This window comes from Copidosoma floridanum, unplaced genomic scaffold, assembly GCF_036245765.1.
Source record: "Copidosoma floridanum isolate Cflo_tuat_1 unplaced genomic scaffold, Cflo_Japanese_pri ptg000019l, whole genome shotgun sequence".
Classification (NCBI taxonomy): Eukaryota; Metazoa; Arthropoda; class Insecta; order Hymenoptera; family Encyrtidae; genus Copidosoma; species Copidosoma floridanum.
In genome coordinates this window covers 21476380-21503931 of record NW_028321896.1, presented here as the reverse complement: position 1 = coordinate 21503931, position 27552 = coordinate 21476380, and the positions used below count along the sequence as shown (strand labels likewise).

At 40.4% G+C, this 27552-nt stretch overlaps 2 protein-coding genes across 6 annotated transcripts in view; both read left to right on the top strand.

Annotated features, from left to right (window-relative positions):
• cno (adherens junction formation factor afadin) overlaps positions 1–20077 on the top strand; it is a 75221-nt gene extending 55144 nt beyond the window's left edge. For 2 of the 5 annotated variants that reach the window (XM_089592944.1, XM_089592945.1), the window contains 18 exons: positions 2493–2884; positions 5895–6016; positions 7233–7514; positions 8714–8999; positions 9349–10005; positions 10076–10321; positions 10402–10548; positions 10626–10691; positions 10769–10842; positions 10921–11039; positions 11470–14085; positions 15336–15474; positions 15605–15829; positions 15901–16647; positions 16710–17686; positions 17781–18031; positions 18584–18696; positions 18816–20077. In XM_089592944.1, the coding sequence (XP_089449070.1) occupies positions 2493–2884; positions 5895–6016; positions 7233–7514; positions 8714–8999; positions 9349–10005; positions 10076–10321; positions 10402–10548; positions 10626–10691; positions 10769–10842; positions 10921–11039; positions 11470–14085; positions 15336–15474; positions 15605–15829; positions 15901–16647; positions 16710–17686; positions 17781–18031; positions 18584–18696; positions 18816–19071 (7715 nt within the window). In that variant the 3' untranslated portion in view covers positions 19072–20077. Of the gene's footprint in view, positions 1–2492; positions 2885–5894; positions 6017–7232; positions 7515–8713; positions 9000–9348; positions 10006–10075; positions 10322–10401; positions 10549–10625; positions 10692–10768; positions 10843–10920; positions 11040–11469; positions 14086–14868; positions 14971–15335; positions 15475–15604; positions 15830–15900; positions 16648–16709; positions 17687–17780; positions 18032–18583; positions 18697–18815 lie in introns of all 5 variants that reach the window. The other 3 variants (XM_089592946.1, XM_089592943.1, XM_089592947.1) reach the window with 3 other exon arrangements.
• A 3234-nt stretch (positions 20078–23311) lies between these two features.
• On the top strand, positions 23312–27068 carry LOC106643641 (PHD finger protein 12). The gene is made up of 7 exons (XM_014358855.2): positions 23312–23380; positions 23449–23566; positions 23732–23810; positions 23906–24105; positions 24177–24448; positions 24603–25783; positions 25862–27068. The coding sequence occupies exons 2-7, from the start codon at positions 23544–23546 to the stop codon at positions 26237–26239; spliced, it is 2133 nt and encodes a 710-aa protein (XP_014214341.2). The 5' UTR covers positions 23312–23380; positions 23449–23543; the 3' UTR covers positions 26240–27068.
• Positions 27069–27552: the final 484 nt, after the last annotated feature.

The following is a 27552-nucleotide window of genomic DNA, read 5'->3' as shown; positions in this document are numbered from 1 at the left end:
GGATTATTTGTTATACTGCAGGGAAGAAAAGAATTGAAGAAGAAGTGGGAGCAAGACGATGATGAAAAAGGGTCGATGGGAGGGAAATAGAAGGGTGAAGGGGGAAAGAGAGAGACGCGTGAGAAACTCGGTGGTGGGCTCACTTGTCGTCACGGTTGCTGGACGCGTCGGCGATGTGTGTGCCTTTGTTCCCGGCCCCGCGCCCATGCACACGCACAACAGTGTTTACCTCACGCGCGCGTGTGTACGTACACGTACCCATGTATAAATACATATATATATATATATATATATATACATGTTGCACGTGTATCTCAATATGTGTGTCTGTATACACCCATTTCCCTCCGCCGTTCTCCACTTTTTCGTCTTATTACGTACCTACGCGTTGTATATAATGTGCATTAAGTACCAGCCCGTACGTATTCTTATTGTGATTATTATTATTATTATTATTATTATTATTATATGTACAGCACATAGCGCATACACTACTTACCTTACTACCGTGTGTAAGTTTCACATATATACGTTATACACACGTGTGCGCATATATATATATATATCGGTTGGGTTGGTTATCTTTCCGACACCACTGTATATGGGATTTTTTAGCCCCGTTGTACCGCCGGCGGTGGCGGCGGCGGCGGCGGCAGGAAAACGCAGACGGTGAAAAATCCAAGCCTCGTACACGTCACAGATACGCCCGAGAGTCGGCGGGATGTGCTCACCTCGCCTTATATATTATTTATAATAAACCCTTCTGCTGTTGATTCGGAGCCAATGTGCAGTACTATCGTTCGAAACAAAGGTTTTCTCATTTTTTCTTTTTTTCATCTCGCGCTCAAATCCTCTTGAATAAAGTGCTGCCTGAGCATGCCATTGATATCGTGTACTATGTGTGTATACATCAGTTGAGTGCACAGTGAGACATTATTTTATTGTTACGTCAAAATGGGTGAGGTTGATCTTTCAACTCAAGTATAGCTCGATACAAGGACCGACTCCAAAGTCAAAGGCTAATTTTCAACTCATCTCAAGTATACCACAAATGTCTCGAGTCCATATGAATGTTGCTAATATTCAAGCATTTTTAAGGTGTCATTTTAACGTTGACATCCTTATTGTTATAGCTTCAAGTGTACGAACATCATAGTTTTCAATCGGCATCGTCTTTTCACGATCATTTCAGAATATACATATATATAACATGTATCACATTAACCCACTACTCACAGGTGCCAATATTAGGTGGGGAATAAAAAAAAATATGTACTTTTATCTTTGTAATATTATACGTGTTAATAGTTAGTTCGAGTCCACAAGGCAAGGTACGTCAAGCATGCACATGTACGTACTTACTAGTAATTTTAATGATGATGTGACGAGGAAGCAGGGAAGGAAGCATCAGGCCGACGACTTTCTTTTTTCCAGCGATGGCAGCGGAAGCGACAACCCACGGAGCTTTCGCTATCGTTCGCTATGACTCGAGTACTTGAATATATATGTGCACGCGTACAAATTTTACCACTAAAATCGACTAAAATACTCGGGTTGGGAGAAACAGTGCCGTTTTTTACTTTCCATGTGATAGTGTGTGTGTACATATTATTTATAGGTATATCTGTATATACATCTTGTCTGGTCGTTACGCACGTTTCCCTCCGTTTACTTATACTTCCTTGGGAATTTTAATTTGTGAATGGCCATCGAGTTCCTTCCGGAGACAAGGGAGAAAAAAAAAAATTAAATTTCCGACTCGAAAGCCACGAGTATAAGTAGTAAGTATACCGAGAGCGTGAATCGATGCCCGTCGAGTGAAAGGTCAATGCTGCGCGCGCTCGTGTTTGTACAAACGTATACATGTAAAACTATACTTTATGGGTAAAAATAAAGTTGGCGTGCTTACCGTCTGTTTAATTATTTCTCCTCCTCCTCCTCCTCCTCCCCCTCTGCATCCATTAACCTGCATCCGTATATGAAAAATCAAGTCATTCGAGATCAGGGGTGATAGACATGCGAGTCGGTATCTGCCTGCCCGATTAAATTAAAGCGGTTCAGTTGTGAGCTGTAACCATAATAATATAATTATAATGTAGGTATGCACGTATACGGGCAGATTTGAAATTTGGAAATCCGTGTAAAAGCAGCTCTGTCATAGCAATTCATTGCCCTGATTCGACTTGTACTTATACCTATACAATATGGTTATACGTGTACTCGTGCACCACAGCACTTCTCTTCTTTCACTTCGTATAGTTCTATCATCATTTTTGATATACATATTATGTGGCGGTGTATATATATATATATCTGCGCACCTTATAAATAATAATAATAATAATAATATTACTTGATGTACATATACTTATTGTACATATGTAATATAAATGACGATGTACCTGAGTGCGGGTACCTATTATTGAAGAAAAAAAAAAAAAAAAAAAAAAAAAAAAGTAATAATGATAATGTTTTTAATTTTATTGCTGCAGGATCGATAATGTTCCACGTTCGACGACGGCCGGCGGATTACGTGCCGCGTAAGCGCAAGAAAAAACCGTCCGGCAAGTGGAACGAGCTGGAGCACAGGTACGAGGACGAGCGGCTGCCGTTCCTTCAGGAGCTAAACGCCGACGGTACGGAAATCGCAAACGGAGCCGGGGCCCGGCACCGGCTGCAGCCCAACGTCACGGAAGTCGGCTCCGAGCGCCCGGTCGGGCCGCAGGCGGTCCAAGCCCAAACCATCACCCTCTCCGGGCCCATGGTCATGCCAAGGCACTGCGTCATCGCTTTCACCGAGAACATTGTCACTTTGACGCCCTGCTCGAGGGACGCCCACACCTTTGTCAATAACCAGAGGATACAACAGACTACCATACTTCAGGTTGCTTTTTTTACAATTTTTACACAACGGTGCTGCTGATGGCGCATCAATTCATATACATATATACATATATAGAATAAGTGCCCGTCTCTATATTATATGCATCGAGTATATTCATTGTAACGTGCATGCACACCCCGTAATTTCATCAGTTTAACGAGGTCACATGTATCGTGTATTGTCATGTATGTGTCCACAAGTCTATGAGCAACGTGGCCCATTTGCATGTTTCACAATCGAGCGAGACTTTTGTAATTTCGGAAGTGCGATTCGCCGCCCTCTGCCCACCACCACCGTCGTATACGATTAAATTAAAAGTTACGACGACGATTTCCCTCGCTCTACTGGGAAAGGGTGTCGCGCTCACCACTTACAGCTCGAGGGGAGCGTGCGATATAATATATGATCAAGTGTCATCTCTCTCTCTGCTGCAGGGCTTACACACCTATGTTTATACAAACTGGTGTTAAACAAGTATATCCGACACGGATGTTTTTAAATTAATCGAACCTACACCTACGTGGTAAAAAGTGAGATTGAAAAGGGACATGTAAGATTGCTTTCCGATGCATATATTTATGGTGTTATTCGAGTCCTCGGAAAAACTCGAGAATCGAGCAACTTGTCCTTATTAAAAAAAAACATACGAGCGACAACGAATCGATTGTGGTATTGCAACTCGGACGATGTATTATATATTATAATCCGATTTATCGTGAACCTATATCTCTTTCCTCATCCAGCCCAATATACCGATTTTTTTATTACCATCATTAAACACCACCTCTGCCGTGATCCACGATAATTGGGACTCTCGGATTTGAATTTTACGGGCATTCAAGTATTAAGGAAAGTTGCATACGTATAAGTATATACCTACATATCGTAGTACTCGTACGAGAGATTTCGGGAGCTCTGAATAATGGCACTATAAAATCTAACCCACCCCTATATAATATGCAGTGTTGTATTTATAGTGAGAAAAGTTAGGTATGAGTATTTTGTATGTAATTGTAGTTTGGCGCGCGGTTAGTTGAGACAAATTACCACCGATTAAGTGCAACGAGCTGCAAGTTTTGCGCCACCAACCAATACCATCGCGTACACACTTTTATTAACAAAAGTTGAAAAATAAACTCTCAAAAGTATAGGGATTACACGTTAAACAGAAGCATAAAACCATAAATTCCTACTTTTCAGAAGTAGGAACGTTTTTTTCCCATCTTGAAAAAAAAACAAAAAACAAATAGTAGTGAAAATATATTTTTTTGGGATATACCAGGCTTGCAGATTTCCGGATTTCTGGGCTTTAAATATATAATATGAACATTACAATTCTATACTTTTGCAGTCAGGGAGCAATGATTATTGACTATTAATTTCCAATGTTTATCCTTACTTTTTCCTACTTTTGGTTAAGGGTGTAGGATAAAGGTTATATTATACGTTTATACAAAGAAAAAAACACAACAGGGTAGTCTGTCCACGTTTCTGTAGCTAACATAGGTTGGTGTATAAGTACTTAAACATACGTACAAAACCTTGTTTACGCACCCATACACACACCTGCTACGGCAATAAACACACGTCGCACACTGTACTGTCTCATACTTAATAAGAATAATTGGCATGTAATAAGTAAATCAGTTGCAGGGCCGAACCCAAGCTTGGTTTCTGCCTTCATTGTCGTTTAGTTTAAGCTGTAACCACCCACTCAAGAGTCTCGTTGATGACTTGTACTTACCTATAGGAACCTATATTTTCCATTTCAAATCTCTTTGTGTGCCACATGGTCCAATTGAGAGCAAAAAAATTATTGTTTTCCCTGGATTTTCATGACTGCTTGTACTCTCCTCGAGAATGGATTCAATTTGTGCCCAAGTCAAACTTATTTATCAATAACAATATACATTAGGTAATATATGTATATAACTCGAGTACGCGTCCTTGAATCGAAGTTATTAAATTTCTATTACAAGTAGTTGGAAAAAAATGGAGTTTCATTTCCATTCAATTTCGTTCAAGTTATCATGCAGGATACTTATGGGCCCTCCATGTATCTCTTTCATTTGTCTTTTTTTCCGGTCTAACTGAAACTGCGAAATATATACAGCTAACTATATAAATATAATGCCCGACTGCTCGATCTTACAGGCTTTAAATTTAATCAATATCCTCTCCCCTTTCATCTCAAAAATCAAAGAAGCGTCCGGCGAGCTCTGTTGTCGACCACATTAATTATTGCGCCAGCATTTTCTCTTCGACAACGTGCTTTACGGCTATCCATGACAATCCCACATATATATATATATATATATATATAATTACCTATACGCGTACTTGCAATTTGTAGATACACACGTACTCAAGTATTTACGATCAGGTCGGGGGCGGTCGTTCAACAGCGAACCGAGTCAGTTTGTTTTTCGTCGAGTCGCGCTCTACAAGTATGTGTGTGTATATATATGAATTGAGCGAATCAAGCGTCAATCGGCGTCCATGGGGGAAAAACAAACAAACAAACTCCAGTAGAAACAGAGCGTTCGTTCATTCGCAGTGGATTTGTAAATGTAATATTATGTAATGTTAAATTATATGTAGCAAAGGTAAACAATCAGTTCGTATTTTGCGCGGAGCAAGTCGAATGTATGAAAGTATAGGTACATGCTTGTAAGTATAGGTGTTTATGATTATTGCTCTGCAGTATATCACAAAAGACCCCTTGGATGAGCTCCCCTACTGTGTGCTGATAATTATTTTCCAGAGCCTCGTAATACTTTATTTAACGTTTTCATGGGTACCCTGCGTGTAATCCACATTTATATTGGTAAATACATAAAAACGCATCGAGTGCAGCGTAGGTATATCAATAAAAACCATCATCTTACACATTTAGCGAAGCTTATACGCCCAACGGGTTGATTGTTACTACTGCAGTTGGAGTGTGTGATGATGTGCACGTTCCTTCAATAGTTTATCATCATCATCATTGTCATTGTTTCGATTGCAGAACGGGGCCATCATTAAATTCGGACGGATGCATACCTTCCGATTCATCGATCCGGCCCCGGAGGAGCGAACCAGGCAACGCCACGACTCCAATCGACAGATCGATTACTCGTATGACAGCAGGTAAACGACATTTTTTTTATTGACAAGTACCTTGCATGGTGTACATACATAACTATAACATATTATTATTATCGGGTGGGTACGTGACGTGTATATGTATATATTTATGTAGATGGCCGTATTTCATTATTTTGTCGAAATCAGTCATTCGTCTCGAATGTCAAAAACGCATTGAGGGGGATGTTGGTGCGTGCTCATTGATATTAAGTATACGCGTACAGAAATGTTTGCATAGCGAAAAAAGGGGGAGGGGGGTAGACGAAAATGACAGCTACTTACAAAGCCCCACAGAAACAGAGGCGCTGTCGAACCATGTCTGACGTGCTATTGTTACTTTTCCTGTATGTGCAGCATATTGTTACATAAACACCCACGTGCATCGTAGAGAGTCGGCAAATGCTTTTCTCTCCTCCCCCCCCCCTCTCTGTACAAAAAAATTAATATAATAGTCGCGCAAATGTATGCCAATATTATGATTGTCGTTATCGTTGTTGTACATCGTTTGCGCTGTCGTTCTCGTCGTCTCTGGCACAACTGCCAACAGTAAGTATATACGTACTTTTTATTTATTGCTCGTTTTCATAGATTTTCGTTGCCGATACGCAAACGGCACTATGTCTATGTGTATACCTAGTCTCGCTTCTGCATGTTATGTATTGCTCGTAGCACACAATGGTACCTATGTCATAGCGACGCAGCTGAACGACTTTTTCTTAAAATCCATACGGTATACAGGTTATTCGAGGAAAATTATGTTTAACTTTTTCCCCACTGGTTTCGCCATCATCGCCTTTAAAGAAAGAAAGAAAGAAAAAACGTACCTACAATATTTGCTGTTTGAGAATCATGAACCGCATCCTGATCTCCAACGAAAATCGAGAAAGAACAGAAGTAGCCATAAATTTATGATCCACACCGTACCCGCACGTTTATTGTTATTACTTTTTTTTTTCTTTTTTAATTTACAATACACGTATACCGTTAGCTATAGATTTTTTGATGAGATTTTTGCTGTCGTTATTGTTATTATTATTATTATAATCATCATTAGTACTGGTACGATAGTTGTTTCACGATTTTATTTTTTATTTTTCGTGTTCCTCCACACGTCCTTTTCTCCCAATTTTGACTCCCTTCCCCACTATCTGGAACAAACAAAAAACAAAAAAATCCCACCGTAACAACAAACGGAAAAAAACACACGCCCATCATGCAGACGATCGCCAGACAGCAGTAGCCAGCAGGAACTCGGCTCGGCGGCGGATAAGATGGGAACGACACCAAACGGGGGAACAGTGGTCCAGAGCCCGTCCGACCCACCCAGTCCCAGCAAATCTTCGACTGGCATGGCCAGCCCCAGAAGTCCGACCATTGCCAGCCAGCAGCAGGTGTCCACTGGCGCGGATCAGCTGCCCGCCCACAATTACGAGACAACCTTTGACCTTGACGGCAACGTCGAGACCGCCAGTTTGAGTAGCAGCAGCCGGGACGGGCACAGGTGAGTCCCCACGCACCCACGGGCATCGGCTCGGTTTTCATTCAAATCCGCGACTGTATGTATACATATATGTACCGTAAGAATGTTGGGTACCACGCCGGTGGTGTTTTTTCATTCGCGTGGCTTTTTTTTCGCCTCGAGGGCACCGTTTCGAACAATGACAAATTTAATCGGATGTTGACGTTTGATACGTCAATACGGTAATTGGTTTTGTTTTGACGGAAGATCGGCCGCTAGTGAGCCTAAAAATCCATCCCCACGCTTCGCTACATACACGTATTTCTTTTTTTTTTCCCCCTCTGCTCAATTATTATTTTGCCATGCAGTGTATTTGTCATAGCTTTGTTTGTATTCGTCGTTAATTTTTTGCTCACTTATATCTCTCGATGTCACTGCGTGTATATAACATAAATGTATAGGTATGCATAAGAATTAAGTTTCGCGTGAATATAAAGAAAAATCCTCAGTTGGTGTATTGGGTTATTGGTGTTTTTTCTGTTGTGTTGCAAACTTTATACCTATACCTACATGTTATATACACACACGCGTGCGCGCGGGTATTATGTATTATACGGTAAATAAAGGGACGAAATGATCGATAAAACGATCGGCAACAGAACAATTTTAAGGTAAGTAAGGCTGTAGTCACGATGGAATCGTTCCTATAAGCTAATGTGTTAAGTCTATCCTGCTCGCTCTATTGCGCTCCGTATGTGACCGCACGTCAACATGTTAAGCATAGAGATATTGTAAGTATCGTCAACATGTTAATGTTAATGTGAACTCTCGCCCTCCCTCCCCCCCCCCTCTTAAAGTTACAACGTGACAGTTGTGTAGGTACAGATGATTGTACTTGTTATTATCATGCATCGATCTGCGGAATCGTGCATACCTGCCCCGAGGCTTATTCACATGTGGGCAGGATCATGTTGTCTATATTTGTCGATCCGAATAAACCGAATTTCTAGTAAATAAGAGAAAGGAAAAATGCATTTATATACCGATCAATTATTGTCTTGGTCGGGTACTGTGGTACATTTATATATATACGGTGTCCCTTATAACACTTATGTCATCTGTAGCGCAGCGATAGGGCAAAGTTAAAATGTCCATAACGCGGCAACGGGTGGATGATAATGATACGAGAAAAGCAATAAAATACCATTGGTACTTATGATAAGTGAATAATCGAATGACAGGCTGTCGCAGTACAACGAGAGGCAGCAGCCGCGCGGCACCGATCCAATCCTACCGGCGGTGCTCGAGTTCCTCGAGGAGACCGAGGAAGCCTTTCTTCACGCGGTTATAACGGACGTCGAGCCTTCGGCCCCTCAGTTCAAGCTCGCCCCGACCTACACCCTTTATCTGGCCGCCCGGTATCGCGCCAGCACCCACTACAGGCCCGAGCTTCAGCCGACAGAGCGCGCCCACCGGCTCACCGTCATGCTCGCCAAGGTCGCCACCATGATCCAACAGGTCATACAGGTCAGTCTCCGTCTTTATTCATTTTTCTTCCCATCAGTATTATTATCATTAGGTACTCAATCGTCTCCACCTCCCAAACGAGAGTATTATAAATGTGGTGGCCCGATTAACTGAATTTTACCGAGCTTTGTTTCTTTGTATTTCAATCACCGAAACCGACATTTCCATGATATTTGGACGTATTAAAAATAACCACATTTTTTTTGTTTTACATTAACAAAAAGAAGACAAACAGTCGTCTCCCGTGTTGCATATCCAATAATGTAGCCCAGAACAGAGAGGGTGCTTTGTTGGATATTTGCAAGGTTAGGTTGACGTGAAAATAATAACAAAGGTAATGTGGTTGCAGGAGCGATACATGGACGCGTCGTCTCTCGCCCTGTGGTTGGCCAACGGCTCGGAGTTGCTGCACATGCTGAAAAACGATCGCCACGTGGGTGCCTTCTCGACCCAGGCCCAGGATATACTCGCCGAGGCCGTCCATACGGCCTTTGACTCTCTCGTGCGTTGTATATCCCTCGAGCTCGCCCCTGCCATGTCCCAATTTATGGCGGACGCCGACGAGCCGGCCAAGGAGGCCGGCGTCCTCCAGATATTCTCAAACAGCATGGCCCTGTTGCGTCGCTGCCGTGTCAACGCCGCCCTCACGATACAGCTCTTTAGCCACTTGTTTCACACGATAAACGCAACGGCCTTCAACGCCCTCATATCGAACGGCAATCTTTGCGTCAGGTGGTTCGGCAGGCGGCTCAAGGCACGGCTCAACGCCCTCGAGACCTGGGCCGAGCGCCAGGGCCTCGAGCTCGCGAGCCAATGCCATCTGGCGACCATAATGCAGGCCACCCACCTTTTACAGGCACCCAAGTACAATTCCGAGGAACTCGACATGCTCAGTTCGTCCTGCTTCAAGTTGAACTCGCTACAGGTGCGCGCTCTCTTGCAAAGATATCAGCCAGCCGCCGACGAGCCGAGGCTTCCACCCGAGCTCATCGAGGAGGTTGTCCGAGTGAGTCTTTTTATCCACCTTGATTGCCCGCATGAAATTTGTGGTTACATTCATTCGTGACGTATGTCAGGTGGCACAAAACATTGCCGACTCGTTGGCGATCACGGATGGCCGGGAGATACGGCTCGAGGAAGATCTCGCCCTCAATTTGGCCCTACTTTTACCCGAGGATGGCTACAGTTGCGAGGTCATAAGGGGCGTACCACCGGGATTGGCCGAGTTTTTGGCGCCCCTGCAGCGCGACGGCCTCTGCCGGATGGCTCCCCAGCCGACGAGCAGCGGATACTGGACCATATACATGATCGACCACCACAGCGTGAGACTTTTTTTTTTTTTTTTTTTTTTTTTTTTCTTCTTTTTTCCTTTACCTACTCTTTTAAATTCTCTTGCCAACAGTTTAGAAGCCCCAGCGCCATGAGCAACAGGTCTGTTGGTTATAGCGGTCATGTGACACAGATTCACAATCAGCCGGAAATCAAACTCATCAAGCTTCACAAATCGTCCAACGGAATGGGACTGAGTATAGTTGCGGCAAAGGTAGTTGTCGGTATTTTAAAAAAACATCAACTCCAGACACACCGGTATGCTTATCTTTTTTGTATTTATGTGTTTCTCGACAGGGCGCTGGTCAAGACAAACTTGGTATATACATCAAAAGCGTCGTTGCTGGAGGGGCAGCGGATGCGGTACGTGGATGATTTTACAATTTTTTTTTTTTCCCCCATTTCATTTTGTTTAACCAATTTATACGACAAAATTTTAGGACGGCCAGCTAGCAGCAGGTGACCAACTACTTAAAGTCGATGGGCAAAGCTTAGTTGGTATAACTCAAGAAAAGTAAGACACGCGATATTTAAAATATTTTTTAAGTAGTCATCATGTACGTGATAAAACTTTTCATGACTTTTGTCGTAGGGCTGCCGAGTACCTCGTACGAACGGGTCCCATAGTAACGCTGGAGGTTGCGAAACAGGGAGCCATTTATCACGGCTTGGCGACACTTCTGTCCCAACCCTCTCCAACTATAAGTAGAAGTAAGTAGTCGATGGCGACAAAAAATGCACCCCACTCGGGAATTGGATTTTTCATAACAAGCGCATAATAATAGTAGCAAACAATACAAATCATTGGAAAAGGAATCGGCTCTCGATAAGATCTCTGTCAAAATAACTTTCATTTCTTGACTGCTTTCTCTCTCTTTCTTTCTTACTACTGCCTAAAGCTTAACTAGCATACTAATGCTTCGTCACGTGAAATGTGTTTATTATTGAAAAGAAAGAAAAAGTAAACTTTCGAATTAGAAAAGTAGTAAACGATACAAATTAAATAAAAATTGTGTGACATTGTAAGCAAAGTATGAGAAAATTTGAAAGTTTATTTTTTACTCGGAAAAGGGGGGGTGGAGTGGTGCTCGGGGAGGTAAGCAATAAAAATTAATGCTTCGACTAACAATTATTTTTCAAGCAAACTCTAAGAAACGCCCGAAATCGGAACACCTAGACCCTTCCAGACTAACGGAAAGAACCTCGGGTGAGACCTCCTCGCACTCTGTCGGCAATTTACTAACCATGCAGCCCCGTCGTACAGCCGGCCAGGTCTACCATGAACAATACGTCGACGACTGGGAGTCACAGCCAGGTGCGAGTATGCCCCGCGTCAATTCGTTAGTCCCCCAAAGCCGCGTAATTAACGCTAACCTAGCTTATCGCAATTGTGTGCCCGCGAATCATTTATCGTACGCAAACTACCTACCTAAGAGAACAAGCAGCTTAGTACCAGGTTGTCCCGTACTCGGCCGACCCCTTAGCACTCGAATAACCAGCACCGGCATCGCCGAGGTCTACTCGAACCCCGGAATGTCGTACGACGTGATTAACGCTGCTGGCCCAACGCGTCTCGGTTACTGGACGGCTGCCAACAGCGGCAACAGTGAGCACAGACCAATCATACCCGTAATATTAGAACCCACGGCCGAGACGTTCCTGACCATTCCGAATCAATACGCCGATCGATACACCCACGGCTATGCGACAGCGCAACTGCACGCCGACCCCCAACGGAAAACGTTGCTTCAGTCGCAGTATCAGCATCATCATCATCATCATCAGCAGCAACCGATGCCTTCGACCAGCTCGAGCTACGCCCCACAGTACGGCTACTACAGCGACGACAAGAGTGAATTAGTGTTTCCAGCAGAGGCAAACTGCCCAGAGGAGTGTATCGACATATCGGCGATACCGCCCCCTCCTGAGCCATCCTGTTACGTTTATACTGTAGAGGACCAAGCAACGGACAAGCAAAAAGTAGAAAATCGTTTGCAGGACAAACAACAGATGAACTTCGAATCTTTGTCGGTCAAACGGAATGAGGAAAACGAGAGAAAGAAGGAGTTGGAAAACGACGACGACGACGACGACGACGTCAACGACGAGGATGACGATAGGTCAGCGGACAAGGCTTGCTCTACCGAGGAAATGACAAACAACTCGGGAAATCGTGACACCTCCGACAGTCCGTCTCTCGAGACCGAGGCGACCGTGATATCGACACCCAGGCTCCACACAGTTATGCCAGAATTGAATCTCGATCTGAGCGGGTTGAATAGTAGCGACTTGTCGAGCGAGGACGAATCGGACGGTGACAAGTGTTGGAAATCGCCAGAGGAAGTTCGCCTTGGTTGCGGCCGAGTCGCCGCTCTGGCCAAACACTTTTCGCAGCTGGGTGAGGCAGGGCTCATTAAATTAAAATCTCGTAAATTGGCCGGTTCGAGGCAATTTCTGTCCGAGCCAGACATAGCTTCTCCATCAAGCGCCGATTTAAAGAGGCGCACCAGAGCGAGTATCGACAAGTTCAAGTCGGAGAGTGAACTACTCCGATCGAACAAGAGCGTCTCCACGACTCCGGAAAAGGAGTGGAGCATGATTCTACTGGATATCCAAGCTAGGGGTTCCCTCGAGTACCAAGAAGAAGACGATGACAAGGAGGAAAACAGACGAGGGAAAAAACATACGACCAAAACAAGCGATGAGACAATGAAAAGCTCGAAGCTGTCTCTGGCGGAGCAAGAGCAAATAATCGAGCAGCTAAAGGAGTTTGCGAACCTCGACAATACGGACGCCCCCCTATTTATACCATTCAACGCCGAGGCCGAGTCTTTGGGCAAAACGAATAGCGTCGATGGCTCGGACGTGGCGCATAAGAAATCAAAGCAAGGCCTTCGAACTCTGATATCCGGAAGTTTGCGACTCGAGCACTTTCGCAACCACTCGCTGCCCGCGATCCTGAAAGAGTTCAGCGTCGACTATTGCGAGCCGCGAGAGTGCCGAGAAGCGCCAGTTATTGAAACAACGAAAATCAACAGCCTCTCCAAGTACTGGTCCCTCAAAGATCTCGCTTCGAGCGACGAGCTCGACTCTATGCACGCATCCAACGACAAGGTGCCGTTTGACGGGCACGACAGTCCAGGAGCCAAGTACACGGTCTTTCCTAGCTACAATCGCGTAGTCTCAGCACCCGAGATTTCTGGCAAGTGCATAGAGTTTCCCGTGAGCGGTGGTATAACGATCAAGAGCACGATATCGATCGGTCGCAGGAGGAGCGACGAGAGTGTGACGGGATCCTCCTCCATTGGCTCATTTCAATCCTCGGTCAAACTGTCTAAGAGCACGAGTGACATCTCGAGGGACGAACTAGAAGACCGTTGCCACAATGACGACGACAATGACGAACAAACAAACAACCGCAGCAAATCGTGGGAAAAGTTGACGCAGCCGTGCAGTAGGAGGCACAGGTGCTACCTCAGAAAGTGCAAGGCTAACGTCAGGGCCAAGGCGGCTAATGGTGGTGGTAGTAGCAGTAGTAGCAGCAACAGTAGTAGGAGGATGATGATTTGGAGAAGAAAAGCGAAAAGCGATCTCGACGTTTCGGAGCGCAAGCCAACTCCACGATTCGAGCGGCCGGGCTTGAATCGGCGGATTGATGATGATGATGATGATGAGTATGATGATGATGATAATGATGATGATGCGCTTCAGCCGCAACAGCCCGAACAGCGGCGCCTGGATAATCTTGGAGAATCTCGTAAGCCAGCGATGATCTTCAAGTCAAACGCACTGCTGCTCGTCGTTTAGTGATGCACTCGAATGTCTCAGCCTGGTTCAGTTCGTTTTAACTCATTATCAAGATTATTATTGTGTTTTATTATTTCTTTGGTACATTATTCTTGTTTACTTGTTCATACCATACTTTTCGTCACAATAGACTTAATTAGTGAGGTTTCGATCGTCTGAATGCCAAAAATATTGTATACTTTAATTGTAATGTAATAGAGATGCATAGATTACACTTGGGCACATCACACATTACCCTGTACATAAAACGGGCACACGATACGCGCAGCAAACAAAAACGTCCATCAATACAGATACTTTTTACCTAACCATTTTGTCGTATAGACATTTTTGTTGTTGCACGTCTTGTGTTTGTTTACCTCAAAACTTTTGTGCAATAATATTATGCTTTTGACAGTGAATGCTTAATATACGTACTTACAAGAGCTTATTCACGCAACTTAATATTATAGCAATAATTTTTACTCTGATATCATCATTATTACGTTAATACTCAAGAGTATTTGAGGGATACTTGGAAGATTATCATCGAATCATTTTATTGCAACTTTAATCTTCAAAGTAACTCAACTCTCGAATGAGTACAAATTTGGTGGATGTTGCAACAATAGCTATATCAATAGCATGTTTGCACGTCTATATACAGCACGAGCATGTAAGAAAAAATTAGATGTGTTAATGTTGCATTATGTTTTTGTGCATCTTGTTGCGCGCTTCCATCACCACCGTACAGGTCCCCGTCGCATGAGCGAACGTGATTTACCGTCGCGCTTAGGACACGAGCCACCCACTCCGCAGCAAATACACAGCAGCAAATCCGTTCCCGCTCTTCACAGTAAGTACATCACTATGCAATCATCACTGCTATTTTGCGTTATACATGCATAATTGATTACAAAAGCAAATTACGTCTCTCTCCCTCTCTCTCTGTTCTTCTCCGCTTTACTAATACTTGACCACTTTTTGCATTTCATCGCTCACGCGCGTGTACACGCACTAGAGCTTTTCACTCATTCGCACTCTCATGGATCACCCCATGCTTCACCCCAATATACCTTCACCTTGGAATATCTTAACAAATATAAAAGTAACACCACCAACATACGCAAGACGATGAAATAATGTGTATCGGCACGGTGACACGACGTCACTGGGTTTTATTTGCTCATCGTAATTATAACGCATGTAATAATGAAACAGATGTAGGAAATGAAAGCAAACTCCAGCACGAGGTCTTTAACCCCGGATACAGCAGGGCATCTTCGAGCAACAGTGTCACACCACCGGTCCAGCCACCACCCATGCCTGCGATGAACGGAGCCCCTTCCCTGCGCTCGAGGTTGGTTTTTTTGTCACTTTCATGCGTACAATCGACATGCAATACTACTCGCACGACATATGCTGCTGAAAATAATGTACCAACATGATGCGGAGAAAATTTAGAATATTGCCAATTAATGATCCAACAGGTCGAGTCACAATTTGCACGATCCCAGTAGTCCCGGCACTTTACCGCCGAGTGGATTGGCCAACAGACAACAATCGTCTCCAAACTTGAATCCGAGCCACTTGCACGGGCAAAACAGCTTGCAGGGTAATGAAGCGGAAAGATTTTATCAAAACTTAAGCGTCTACAGGAATCAGGAGCCATCGTTGAAGCAACAACAAAGTCCGTCCCAGTCTTCCGACGACAGGTAAGACGAACATTTGAAAAAATCGATTCTACGATGTAAGTTATTAACACCAAACGTAATCCATTTTTCAGAAGTCCGTTACATTTGCAAAAAACTCTGTCGCGAGGCTCGGAAAGTTCACTCAATCGAGGTTTGATCGACATGAGCCAGAACAAAGAGCGGCCAATGTCGGCGTACGTGCCACAGGTTCAACAACAGGCGCCTCAGCAGCAGCTGCAGCCGCAGGGCTATCCTGGCTTGCAGCAGCCAGGTCCGCCAGTCAGATCTCAGTCTTCTCGAGATATAATCCGACAGGAGGCAAAGTTGCAGGAGATGCAGGAGGAAGTTAGGCGCAGAGAACTGCGTGGTGGTCCGCTGCCTCCACACATGAACGCGTATCGTAGTAACACATACAACCCTAGAGTTGGTCCAGCTGGGCTGCAACAACAGGGCGCAATCAGACCCAATCGGCCGCTCGGTTCTACGCCCAATCTTGGTCCCACCTCGCCCAACTACGCCGCCAGACAGCCTGCACAAAATTATGGATACTTTCCTGAAGCTCAGCAGTACAATCAGTACGGGCAGTTTAACAAGCCATCGCCACCACCACAACAACAACAGGTACCTGGACAATATGCTACTGGTGCGACGAGCCGTACGTACTATCAAAACGGGCCGCCACAGTTCAGCAACGGTCCCGAGTCGCATATCGATGGTGACATCACAAATGACAATCCACCCGTGAGACCTGCTCTGCCGCATACTGGCAGCCCTCCCCCGCCAGTGCCAAACACTCTGACGCATCCGCTTTACACAACACAATTGGATCCCTCCTCGAGGTATGTCATATTTTCATCTTTTTGCATTGATAATCCTTACATTATCATTTTTAACGTTGCAGATACACTGCTAGTATGCAGGACCCTCCTAGGGGCGGATATTATCCTACGTCGGCTACAAATTCACAGCAACCTCGACAATATCAGTTTAGCGCTACGAATCCTTGGCAGAGGGAGGAAAGAGAAAAAGAGCAAGCTAGACGGAGGGAAGTTGTGAGACAGTGGCGGGATCAACAGATTGCCGACCTGAGTGCTCTGCCTTGCCGAACGCCGCAGCAAGAGGAGCAGCTGCGTGCGTTTCAGCTTGAAAGGGACTTTCAAAAGCGCGCCGAGGAAGCCGCCAAACAACAAGATGACGACGAAGAGAGCAACGATCCAGAAAACGAAAGCACTTCCCAGCGGGTTCAAGGACTGTTACGCTCGGTCGCCGCTCAGGATCGAAGCAATCAAATGAATATCCACCAACCGCCGCAACAGCAGCAGCAGCAACAACAACAACAACAGTTGCATCCTAGTCTTTCGCGTGGAAACGCGCTCAATCAGTCTGGCAGGGGAGCTCTGTCGCCGCAGCCAGTAGGTAGTCAAATACAAATGACAAACGTGCCCATCCACACCGTCAGCAGCCAACAAGGGTTATTGGGCAACTCATCGTACGGCGGTCAGAACGAAGTGCCAACTACGACGTCAAACAATTTCAGTCCTTATGTACAACAAAACCAATCGGTAAACAGTCAGTCGGGCATCTCGCCGCCATACGGGTCCTCGAGTATTAGTCAGTCGAGTGCTAGTCAAAAGGCAAGTATCGAGGCTCAGATTAATGAAGATCGAGAGAGACAACGCAGGATGGAAGAACTTAAGAGACGACAATCCGAATTTGACGAAAGCCAAAGAAGAAGGCAAGAGGAAGAGGCGCGACAGCAGCAACAACAAATGCAAAACATGTATCAGCAGCATCAGACGAATTTGCGAAATCAGCAGCAACTGCATCCAGGAATGCTCAGATTGGACAATCTCGTCATCGATGAGCCCATTTCGCCGAGTGAGTATTCATTGCTTGATATTACAATATTACGTAAAATTATTGTGAAAAACACAGCAAAAAATTTTTTTTTTTTTTTTTTTTTTTTTTTAAGATTCACAAAGCGGTAACGAGGCTCCACCACCACCAGAACGCGGATCAAGTTATGCAGTAATGTCACAGCAAAGTGCTCTGCGCTCAAATAATTCAACCACATCGAATTCCATACTGGGTACAACGACTACGAAAAGAGTATCGTTTCATGATCCCAATGCAAATACAGAATTGCCGATACGAAACAACAATACATCCAATATCGTGTCACCGTCGTCCATTTCAAAGGATATTATTAGAGAAGATCCAAACGTAAATATTTATTAAAAATCCAATATAATGTTCCAATAATGACCTGAAACAAAACTTGATCAATAGTCGTTATAAACCAAAAATTTTCAAGTAGCAAACTTTCCTACAAAATGCGTCCAAAGGCAGATAATGTTTTAAGGTATACCAAGGTTCCAGTGGTACCCTGATGAATAATTATTAGATTTATATGTTATTTTTCTTATTATTATTACTACTACTATTATTATTGTTGCATGTGGCAATGTTTTACCCCAACAACGAGAGTTGTAATCATCATGTGCTACATATCGCCCACTCATAAGTTGTTACCGATACTGCCATTGCCATCATTGCAAGCGTGCATTTATTGAACTTTGGCATTTACTTAGTGCTCAATTTTTGATGTGTGTTTTTTCCTTGACTGATTATTTTTACGAGTTGAAAAGACGATCGAAACCATTTAGTAGATGTTTACTTTAGAGTTGTATTTTATGTGTCATGCAGTGGTAGATGTTTTTTATTGATTATTTTTCGTTTACATAGTTTTATTGAATAACTAAATGTTTTTGGTAGAATTTCATAAACGATGCAGAAATGTTGTTGGCGTCACCGAAAACACCCGAAGGTCCAGGAAATATGTTTCAAGGAGCAACACCCGGCGTGATAGGCGCTCAGGAAGTTTATAAGTAAGCATAATTTTTATTTTTATTTTTATTTATTTATTTTTTCTCTTCATCTCTAAAATGAGTCTGAATCATTACATATTCAAATTTTTCATTGTAATGAGTTGATGATTGCTCTATAGGGATCCGAGACAAAAGAGGTTGGCGGAAAAACAGAGATTGCAACAAAGTACGCAAGCTGTCCCTGAAAAACTAAGCTTCAAGGAAAAAATGAAAATGTTTGCTATGGAGACAGGAGAAGATGGCACACCTAGAGACAAAGTCAAAATATCGCGAGCTCAGCGTGAAATCGACAACATTGGTCATTCCTTGAGCTCGAATAATAACAACAATAACAACAACAACAACAACAACAACAACACCAATAACAATAATTAACTTAAACTTGTGTCATTGCAACATTCAGTTGTGTAAATACTGAAATTTATTTGACTGTGTGCTTAGAGTGCACGACAATCATGATTAATAGAATAATCGGACGAGAGGATATGTTGACGTTAATTTTTTCATTTTCGAGGATGATGAGGATATCCTTTGTTAAAATGGATGGAAGCAAAAATGTTGCAATTTTGTTTGCGTAAACATTTTTTAACGGTGTAAAGATTAACAAACATAAATTATAATAGACTACATATTGTAAAGTTATTGTTTAAGATATGTATGTAATGATTTTTCGATTCCTCGACGAATCCTATGTAAAATTTGATTTTATTCTTGTACCTTATTGCAAGTATTAGTATTATACAGTAATCTTAGTTACGCATCAAAGTATTGAATTATTTTTTTATATTTTTTAGAGATTTGAAAATTCATACTATTATTTCGAGACGTAGTTGGAAGAAAGCATGTTTGAAAACTGCAATTATTTTTTGCCATTTATTATACTTTTTTTTCTTACCTTTGTTTAATTGTGTGAAATTGAAATTGAATTGAGATTGAGTTTCATACATTCGATTAAATATTAACAAAAAGTAATTGACGAAGCAAAAGTCGATATCCGGATGATTTCCGAAAAATTTATTTACATCCTTGTATGTAATATTTCTTTATACGGACTTTTGTTTGAGTGATATTGAAAAAAAAAAATGTTTTATCACAAAAAATTTTAATCGTTTCATAGTGTACATTTACCCGGCGATTACTCTGTTTTGCTCGATACTTTGTTGCTTGAGAATTACAGATCACCGAGGGACCTACTAATCACTCCAAAAAACAAGATCCTTGACCTGTGCATATTGAAGAAAAATGTTGATCCACAATACACTTATTTATACGACTACGTTGTTTGTACATGCTGTTTGAAAAACTAATGATAGATCTTAATGTTATTGTCGTTACTGATGATAAATAAAAAAAAAACTGTTTTGATATTTTAACAAACCAACAGTGGGTATATACTTTTTGAATTATACGATAAAAGAAATGTAATTAACGTTACGAAAAAAGTGTACGTTTTATTTAATGACTTGAAAAGTTTATAAAAGTTATGATATTTCGTTAAAGATGGCTTTTTATGCAGCATAAAATGGAATCGTTTATGAAAAAAATAACAAGACGAAGAATAACAGAATATGTTGGGTTGGTCGGAAACTACCAAATATAGTAATAAAATCGAAAAATGTTTGATTTTATTTGCATATCAATGTAAACGTATTAAATGTTGCATGGATGCAACTCAACTGTTACAGCCCTATTAACTTACTGATCAACACTTGGGTAACATGTAAAGTTGTGCAGAAACTTGTTTATAAAAGTAAACTTGAATACATAAATTTAACATCACGATGTATTTAATGGGAGATAGCAAGACAATTATTGAATATTTGGAGTTTAAGTGGAATACACGTCATGACGGTTCATTAAAAATTTTTTAATACAGAGTCGGTAAAAACAAAATATAGCAATATTAGCACATAAATGTTGGTAGTTACAAATAATGAATAGTTAAATTAAGAGTGAAAATTTGAACGGAATGAAACGTCAGTGAAAAAAAGTTTGGATTTTATATCTTCTATGGTGGTAGACATAGTCTACAAATACTTGTAAACTATAAAGTGGCAATAATCCAACTATAGTGTAGGTATGTTCTTTGGCGTTTTCTTTCATAAAGCGCAATAGCCATTAAAGCATAAGATTATCATTCCTCGCGATTCAACGAATAAAATTTGTACGTAAACAAGACAAGTGAGTTGTGGAATGTTTTAAACAAAAAAGTTACTGCACAACTCGAATTTCGTTTTCTTCAGGATAGTGTCTTTGTTTTCATTACTAAATTTCTTTCTCAAAGTTTGCAAAAAAAGTTGTAATGGTTTTTAAGGAGAAACATATTTTTCGTGCCTCAAGGTTTTAATCAGAAAATTTTATTATGGATATGTATATGCATCGATTTTTGCTTTAACAAAAACAGTAAAAGTTTTTTTTTACGCGAGTACTGATCATGAGTATTGTACAGAAGATACATTGAACATGTGTATGTGATACTACATAGGCCTTTCTTTCAAAGAGAAAGTTATTATTGTAGAGCATTTACTTACGCATCGTCTCTCAAGAGAAGATAACACCGAGATTTTTGCGTTCTGCAAATAAAAAAAAATTAATCGTTTATAGCTTGTTTTTTATTTTTAATTTATTATTGCGTCTACGTAAAAAGTATCAATCGTACTTTTTTCTTTCTTTATTATTTTATATAATGAAACAAGAGGCAAAAAAATACATTTTCAACTTGTAAACAACTGTTGTTAAGTTTTTTTATATAAATATGGGGAGATAAATGGTAGAACAAATAAGTTGAATGATAAAAGTAATAATACCTACGAGTGCTTGGAAAAGTACTGAACAAAGGTTGATGGGAATAATATGAAAATAAATCTAATGTCGTTTATGCCCATTGCATGCGCAAAAATGTAAACTTTTAAGCCAGCATCTTTATTTTCAAGTTTAATGTGCGAAAAAATATGCGCTCTCGTTATGTTGAGCGAGCAGGTAATATGGTGGCTAGCTACAAGTGGCAAAATTTTCAAAATTTTAAATGGCAGACGAGTTGAGGAAAAATAAAGTTACTTCTCTCCTTACTGTGTATAGAAAAAACGTGTTTGCACTATATTTTGTAAAATTTTTTGCCACTAGGAGATGATTCTATTGAGCGACGAGATTTTTTTTTTTTTCCCCGTGAAGCGCCTGCATCGTACGTAGTACATAATATACACTATATTTACATTAATGACTATATGTATAACAATTGTAATTGTAGAAAATACTATATTTTTTAATAATTGTTCATCGTGTCATTACGCATTACTTGGGTACCCATGATATTGATGAAATTTAAATAAAATTAAAAAATCGAAGAAATGATGTGACTCGTCGTTTGTACTGACTTGCTAGGAGCATTGTCATTACTTTTTTGTTTTTATACTTATCATCCAAACAATTTTTATTATCATGTAATTTTTTGGCAATTAAAAAAAAAATAAAAAATGCCGCACTTTCAAATTTTTCAAAGAGAGAGAGAGAGAGAGCTGTTTTTCATTCAAGATAAAGCAAATTTTTTTATTTTGTTACAACACTATTTTTTTTTTAATAAATTAATTCTCGGAGAATAGGATATAATCTACACATTGTTTTATACAAAATTACTTTACATTTAATACAATTTAAAGTTTGACTTCTTCAATCGATGTCTCGGTAAAATAAAAAAATCCTTACCATTATTCTCATACCAGCTTTTTAATTTCATAAAGTTTGTTGTGCCAGTACTGCCGGTTCACACTCGCGAGAGAGCACCCCCGCACTCTCGTACTCGCCCACCGCCCACCGCCGCAGGCCACTTATTGGAAAATATAATTTTTTAATTTTCCGCCTTTCCGGGAAAATGCGGTTTACCTATGGGTTACTGGGTTTACGGTGTAGTGTGCGTAAAAGCGTAAAGTCGTGGGTGCGTTCCGTAAGCTCCAGCGGACATTTAAGTGCAAAGGGATAGCGTGACATGTTATCTCTCTCACACCAAAAAGTTATCTAAACATTATCTGAAAACTTAGATTAAACGGGACGCATCCCTCATCGTCCCTCTTGATCTATCATTACTCGGAGCTTTGTATTATTGAATCAACTTATTTCGAGACACTAAGTATAGTTTTCCTTGATGAAGTACTTACGCTTAAAATATTTATAATGTATAATTTATTGTATGTATGTACATACGTATTCGGCCTCTAACAAGTCTGGCGATCAGCGATCATTCAGAATGATGGGTAGAAACCGATGTTATCGATTAAAAAGTCTCGACCTAACCGATTACTGGAAAAGAAGAGCACATTCGTCGCGCGGGGGTTTGCATTTGACATGGATGTTAGTGCACAGTGTGTGTGTACTGTAAACTCTTTAATAAGTCTTTATTTACGTTTGTACCGTACAAATTGTACGTCCAGTGCTACTATTCCGTATACAGTACACTTATGCAGTACTATGTTGTATGTAGTGTTAGTAATTTAGACTGTAGAAACACACACGTAACTGCCATGAATTATGTATTAATGTATAATGGTACCATAGTTACCTAAAGTTGTGATAATCTAATTTTACATGTATATAATAGCTCAACTGAGCTACAGGGCGTACCTATACCTACGAATCCTACGACATGTATAGTTTGTAGTGCAACACACGTCGAACGTACTGTAGTGTGTATGTACGTATGTATACATGAACTCTATATATACATATATATATACACATATGTACGTATATATTACACAGCACTAACAGCACACGCAGCTACACGATATGCAGTCAGCAGTCTGTACATTTGTATCGCATAGTGTCTCTCTCGTCATGGACTACAAAAAGGAGCGATGCAAGTAAAAGAGACAATATTGTAGGTACCTAGGTATATACCTATTGCCAAGTGTGGCTGGAGAATTTGTGGATGGTTCCTTTTGCTCTCTTCCTCCTCCTTATACTTATTATCGATAATTTAACTTTGAAAATAGAACTGGTTAATCTGTTGCCTCCTGCACATTAAGTAATTGCATTCCATCAGGTTTCTCAGTGATTTTGCCAAAATGTCTCAAAAAGTTCCTTTTGAAATAGATGTCAATGCACCTGGTGGACTGATGCCAGTGAGTTATTGCCTCATTCACTTGATTGCTAAACTATTTTATTGTTCATTGTTAGTATGTACCAAAATCCAAAATGTTGTTTTTCTCCATCTCAGCAAATCCAGGCATTGATTGCACCACCTTCATCGGATGACTCTAGCTCGTTGAAGCTCAAGAGAGAGAAAGAGGAGAGGAAACATGTATATTTCAAGAGACCTGGCAGAGGACACAACAGGGATTCTTGTGATGCCTGCCACGATGGGGGAGAATTAATTTGTTGTGATAAATGTCCAGCATCGTTTCACTTGCAGTGCCAGTAAGTTGTAACGCACGGTTTACTTTAATGAATCCCGTTTGGCCCTCAATGTTCATGATTTTCCGTTGCAGCGATCCACCCTTAGAGGTGTCCGACATTCCAAATGGAGAGTGGATCTGCCATGCTTGCAGATGTGCATTAAAAAAAGATAATATTACCGGCAATAAGAGAAAGAAAAAGTCTGCTCTCGAGGTCTTGGCACTTGCGGCATCGCTGTCTAACCCTAGAGAGTTTAGTTTACCCAGAGAATTACAGTTACCCATAACTTTTCCCGGCACAGATAAAATAGATCCTGTATCTTACAAAAGAGGAAGGCACAACAATAACTCAGCAACACTGAACGGTCAGTATTTTGCTAGTTTTATCTGATACTCGGTTACTCGAGCATGTAGAGTCGATTGCCACATGTATGAAAATATCGATTTTTTTTTACTCTTGTCTCAAAGAATACTGTTTATTCAACAATATTGTATAACAAATATCTGTTGACGTTTCAGGAAAAATTCAATACTACGAAAATGGGTCGATAATTCCATTACCAGCAAGACTATGCTTTGAATGTGGAAAAAGTTGCAGGAAAGCTCCTCTCATTGCTTGCGACTACTGCCCATTATATTTTCATCAAGACTGCTTAGATCCTCCACTCACGGCATTCCCAAGTGGTCGATGGATGTGTCCAAACCATTTGAATCACTTCATTGATCAGAATTTGCTCAAATCGTGTGCAGCAACCGAAAGAATCAAGTTGTGGGATAAATTTGCTCATCAGAGAATCGATCAACACGCAGTCAAACTGCAATTTTTAAGGAAAGCTCACTCTGCTAATCCCCCATTTAGGATAAAAGTCACGCATAACCAAAAATCTAGAGTGAAAGTTCCCGCTAGCGTCAAGTATCACTATGCGAATCCGCCAGAACTGGAATTTTGTAATCTTTACAGGCCAAATAGTTTCATATGCCCTATCACTGCCAAAAAAATTGTTTGTACAGATAATTCTAAGGATGGTTGCGAAGCTGTACAAGCAGAAAAGATTTTAAAACTGGAGAATGAGGTGAATGATATCACGGACAATGGCGTCTCAGGAAGTGAAAATGAAAAGGTAAAAATGGAACAGAATGGTGAAGAGAAAATAAAGGAAAAAACGAAAAAAACTGAACTAAAGGAGAATAATATTATTATTGCTGAAATAACTGGAGTAAATGAAAATGATGTAATGAATGTAGATGGTGGTACTAGTGAGGTTGAAGAAGTTATTGAAATTAATAAAAGAGATGATGCAAAATGTGAAATAGTACAAAACGACAGGACTGCTGAAGTGGTGCTTGGTAATAATTGTGAAAGTGAACAATACTTGGAAGACAATGTTTTTATTAATAGTGGCTTAGGTTTAAGCGTGAAAGAAGGAATAAGTCTTTTGGAAAGACCTGTTTTGGAAGCTTTGGCACAGCAGAGGGTAGAGCAAATATTAAATCCGAGTGGCGAGTGTTATAAAAATTTAAACACATCATTAAAAGCTAGAGCTTTGATGTTTCCTTTAGGGCAAACTGGGGGTCCTCCTGTATTTATGACTAGCAAAACTTTCAACATTGGAACTGGTGGTGAATCAGATTTGCTACTCAGTCATTATGGTTCATGCGATTTTGTATCGCCAAAACATGCAATTATTTTTTTCGATGAGGTAATCTTTGTTTATATAAATCATTTATTTTTAAATTTTGTTTTATTAATTTTCAATGAAATAAACTTAATTTTACAGATATCAAGAAGATATGAAATGTTAAATTACAGTGAACATGGAACTATCGTTGATAATGTTTTATATTCTTGCAACTGCATACATCCAAGTGATTTTGAATTGATAGATGCTTCAAAAGATGCTTATCTTAAAACTAAAGAACAAGACACAGTTGAAGTAATACGGAGAATCGCCAATAAAAATAAGCCCGCTTCGAATAATAATCTTAACAAAGAATATAACTGCAAATGTGCAAATAAAAAAAGTAATAGGGGCGTTGATGGTAATTACAGTGACCAGGGATGGGAGGGCAGCGCAATGGTGGATCACGGTTCTGTTATAACGTTTGGATGCCTAACCTTTGTGTTCAGTGTTGTAGATCAATTTAAGAATCGATAATACTCAAAGCTGTACATATTTTTATTGTAATAATTATTATTTATAGTTTTTAACGAGCAAATTACTGTTTTTATTAACACCGTCAAATGGTTTTGATTATTGAGATTTTGTTCGATTTGCAGGGAAATGTAAATAAGGTTCTGCAGGTGTCTATAGATTTCAACCCTGTTTGATATTTTATTGATTAAAACATAGTATTTGCTCGTTCTGGTATTACTTGTACATATCAATTTTTTGCTGCATTAAAAGAATCGCGTTTGCCTGCGCATATTAAAGACTGAGTGACTATGAATATGATCAAAACAATAACAGATAATCTGTTATCCATCAAAGCATTGTTTGCGCTCCTTCATTTTATAATGACACTACAACACACGTTCGACGATGGCCTATGTAAATTTTGTTATTGATATCTAGTACGAATAATAAATAAATTTCGTAAACATCCAGCTGTAAACGATTCTTAGAAGTTTTAACTTTCAATGTATGAAAATATTTTCTATCATATATATATTTATGTTACAAATTTTGAAGTTATGTGCAGACAACTACAGAAACGTAACGAGTATGGTGTGTTAGGCTTGCAAGATAAAAGGTGTCGGTATATCATCTACGGGAATTAAGCAGCCATCAACGATGAGAAAAAAAAATTATCACTGATCTCAAACTGCAGGTGGACAGAGTTGACTCTCATTTCATTCATGTTACTCTTATTGGAACTGTAGAAAATAATGCCGTACATCAAGTAATGCAAGCCAATCGATTCCTACGATTTAGTAATATTTTTCCAGACATACGAGAGAATGTGATTAATCACACTTTTTTTCCAACAAAGGACATTCAAGTTTGAAGGTACATGTAATTTAAACTGTGTATAAATTATCCCTGAGATCAAGATGATAAATTTAATTAATAAATTTTGTGTATAAAGTATCAATCATAAAAGTAAAAGTGTATAAATTGTCTAATCAATTGTGATAACATTTTTATTGTGTTAATAAAAGGTTAATGGTTTAATTTATGTATGATTAAAAGTAAAGTAAGACACACAAACACACTATACTGAAAATTTGCAAATTTTTATTTAGTAATAATAGTATTAATTCAACAGAAGTATTACTAATTAATCTCCATGATCTCTATGAATCTTTGATTCAAAACACAATTATTTGTGAATAGTAGTTGTATTAAGATCTCAAAGATAGCCGCCACAACATATTGTAAATTTTAGCATTTTTTTTTTTTTTTTTTTTTTTTTTTTTTTTTTTTTTTTCCAATAACTAATAAAGTTGGAAAATTTATATCTTTATAAT

Coding starts and splice junctions, on each gene's coding strand:
- LOC106643641 (XM_014358855.2), top strand. CDS start 23,544: ATGCAAGTAAAAGAGACAATATT. Junction 23,811..23,905: donor CACCTGGTGGACTGATGCCA/GTGAGTTATTGC, acceptor TCTCCATCTCAG/CAAATCCAGGCATTGATTGC. Junction 25,784..25,861: donor CAATTATTTTTTTCGATGAG/GTAATCTTTGTT, acceptor TTAATTTTACAG/ATATCAAGAAGATATGAAAT.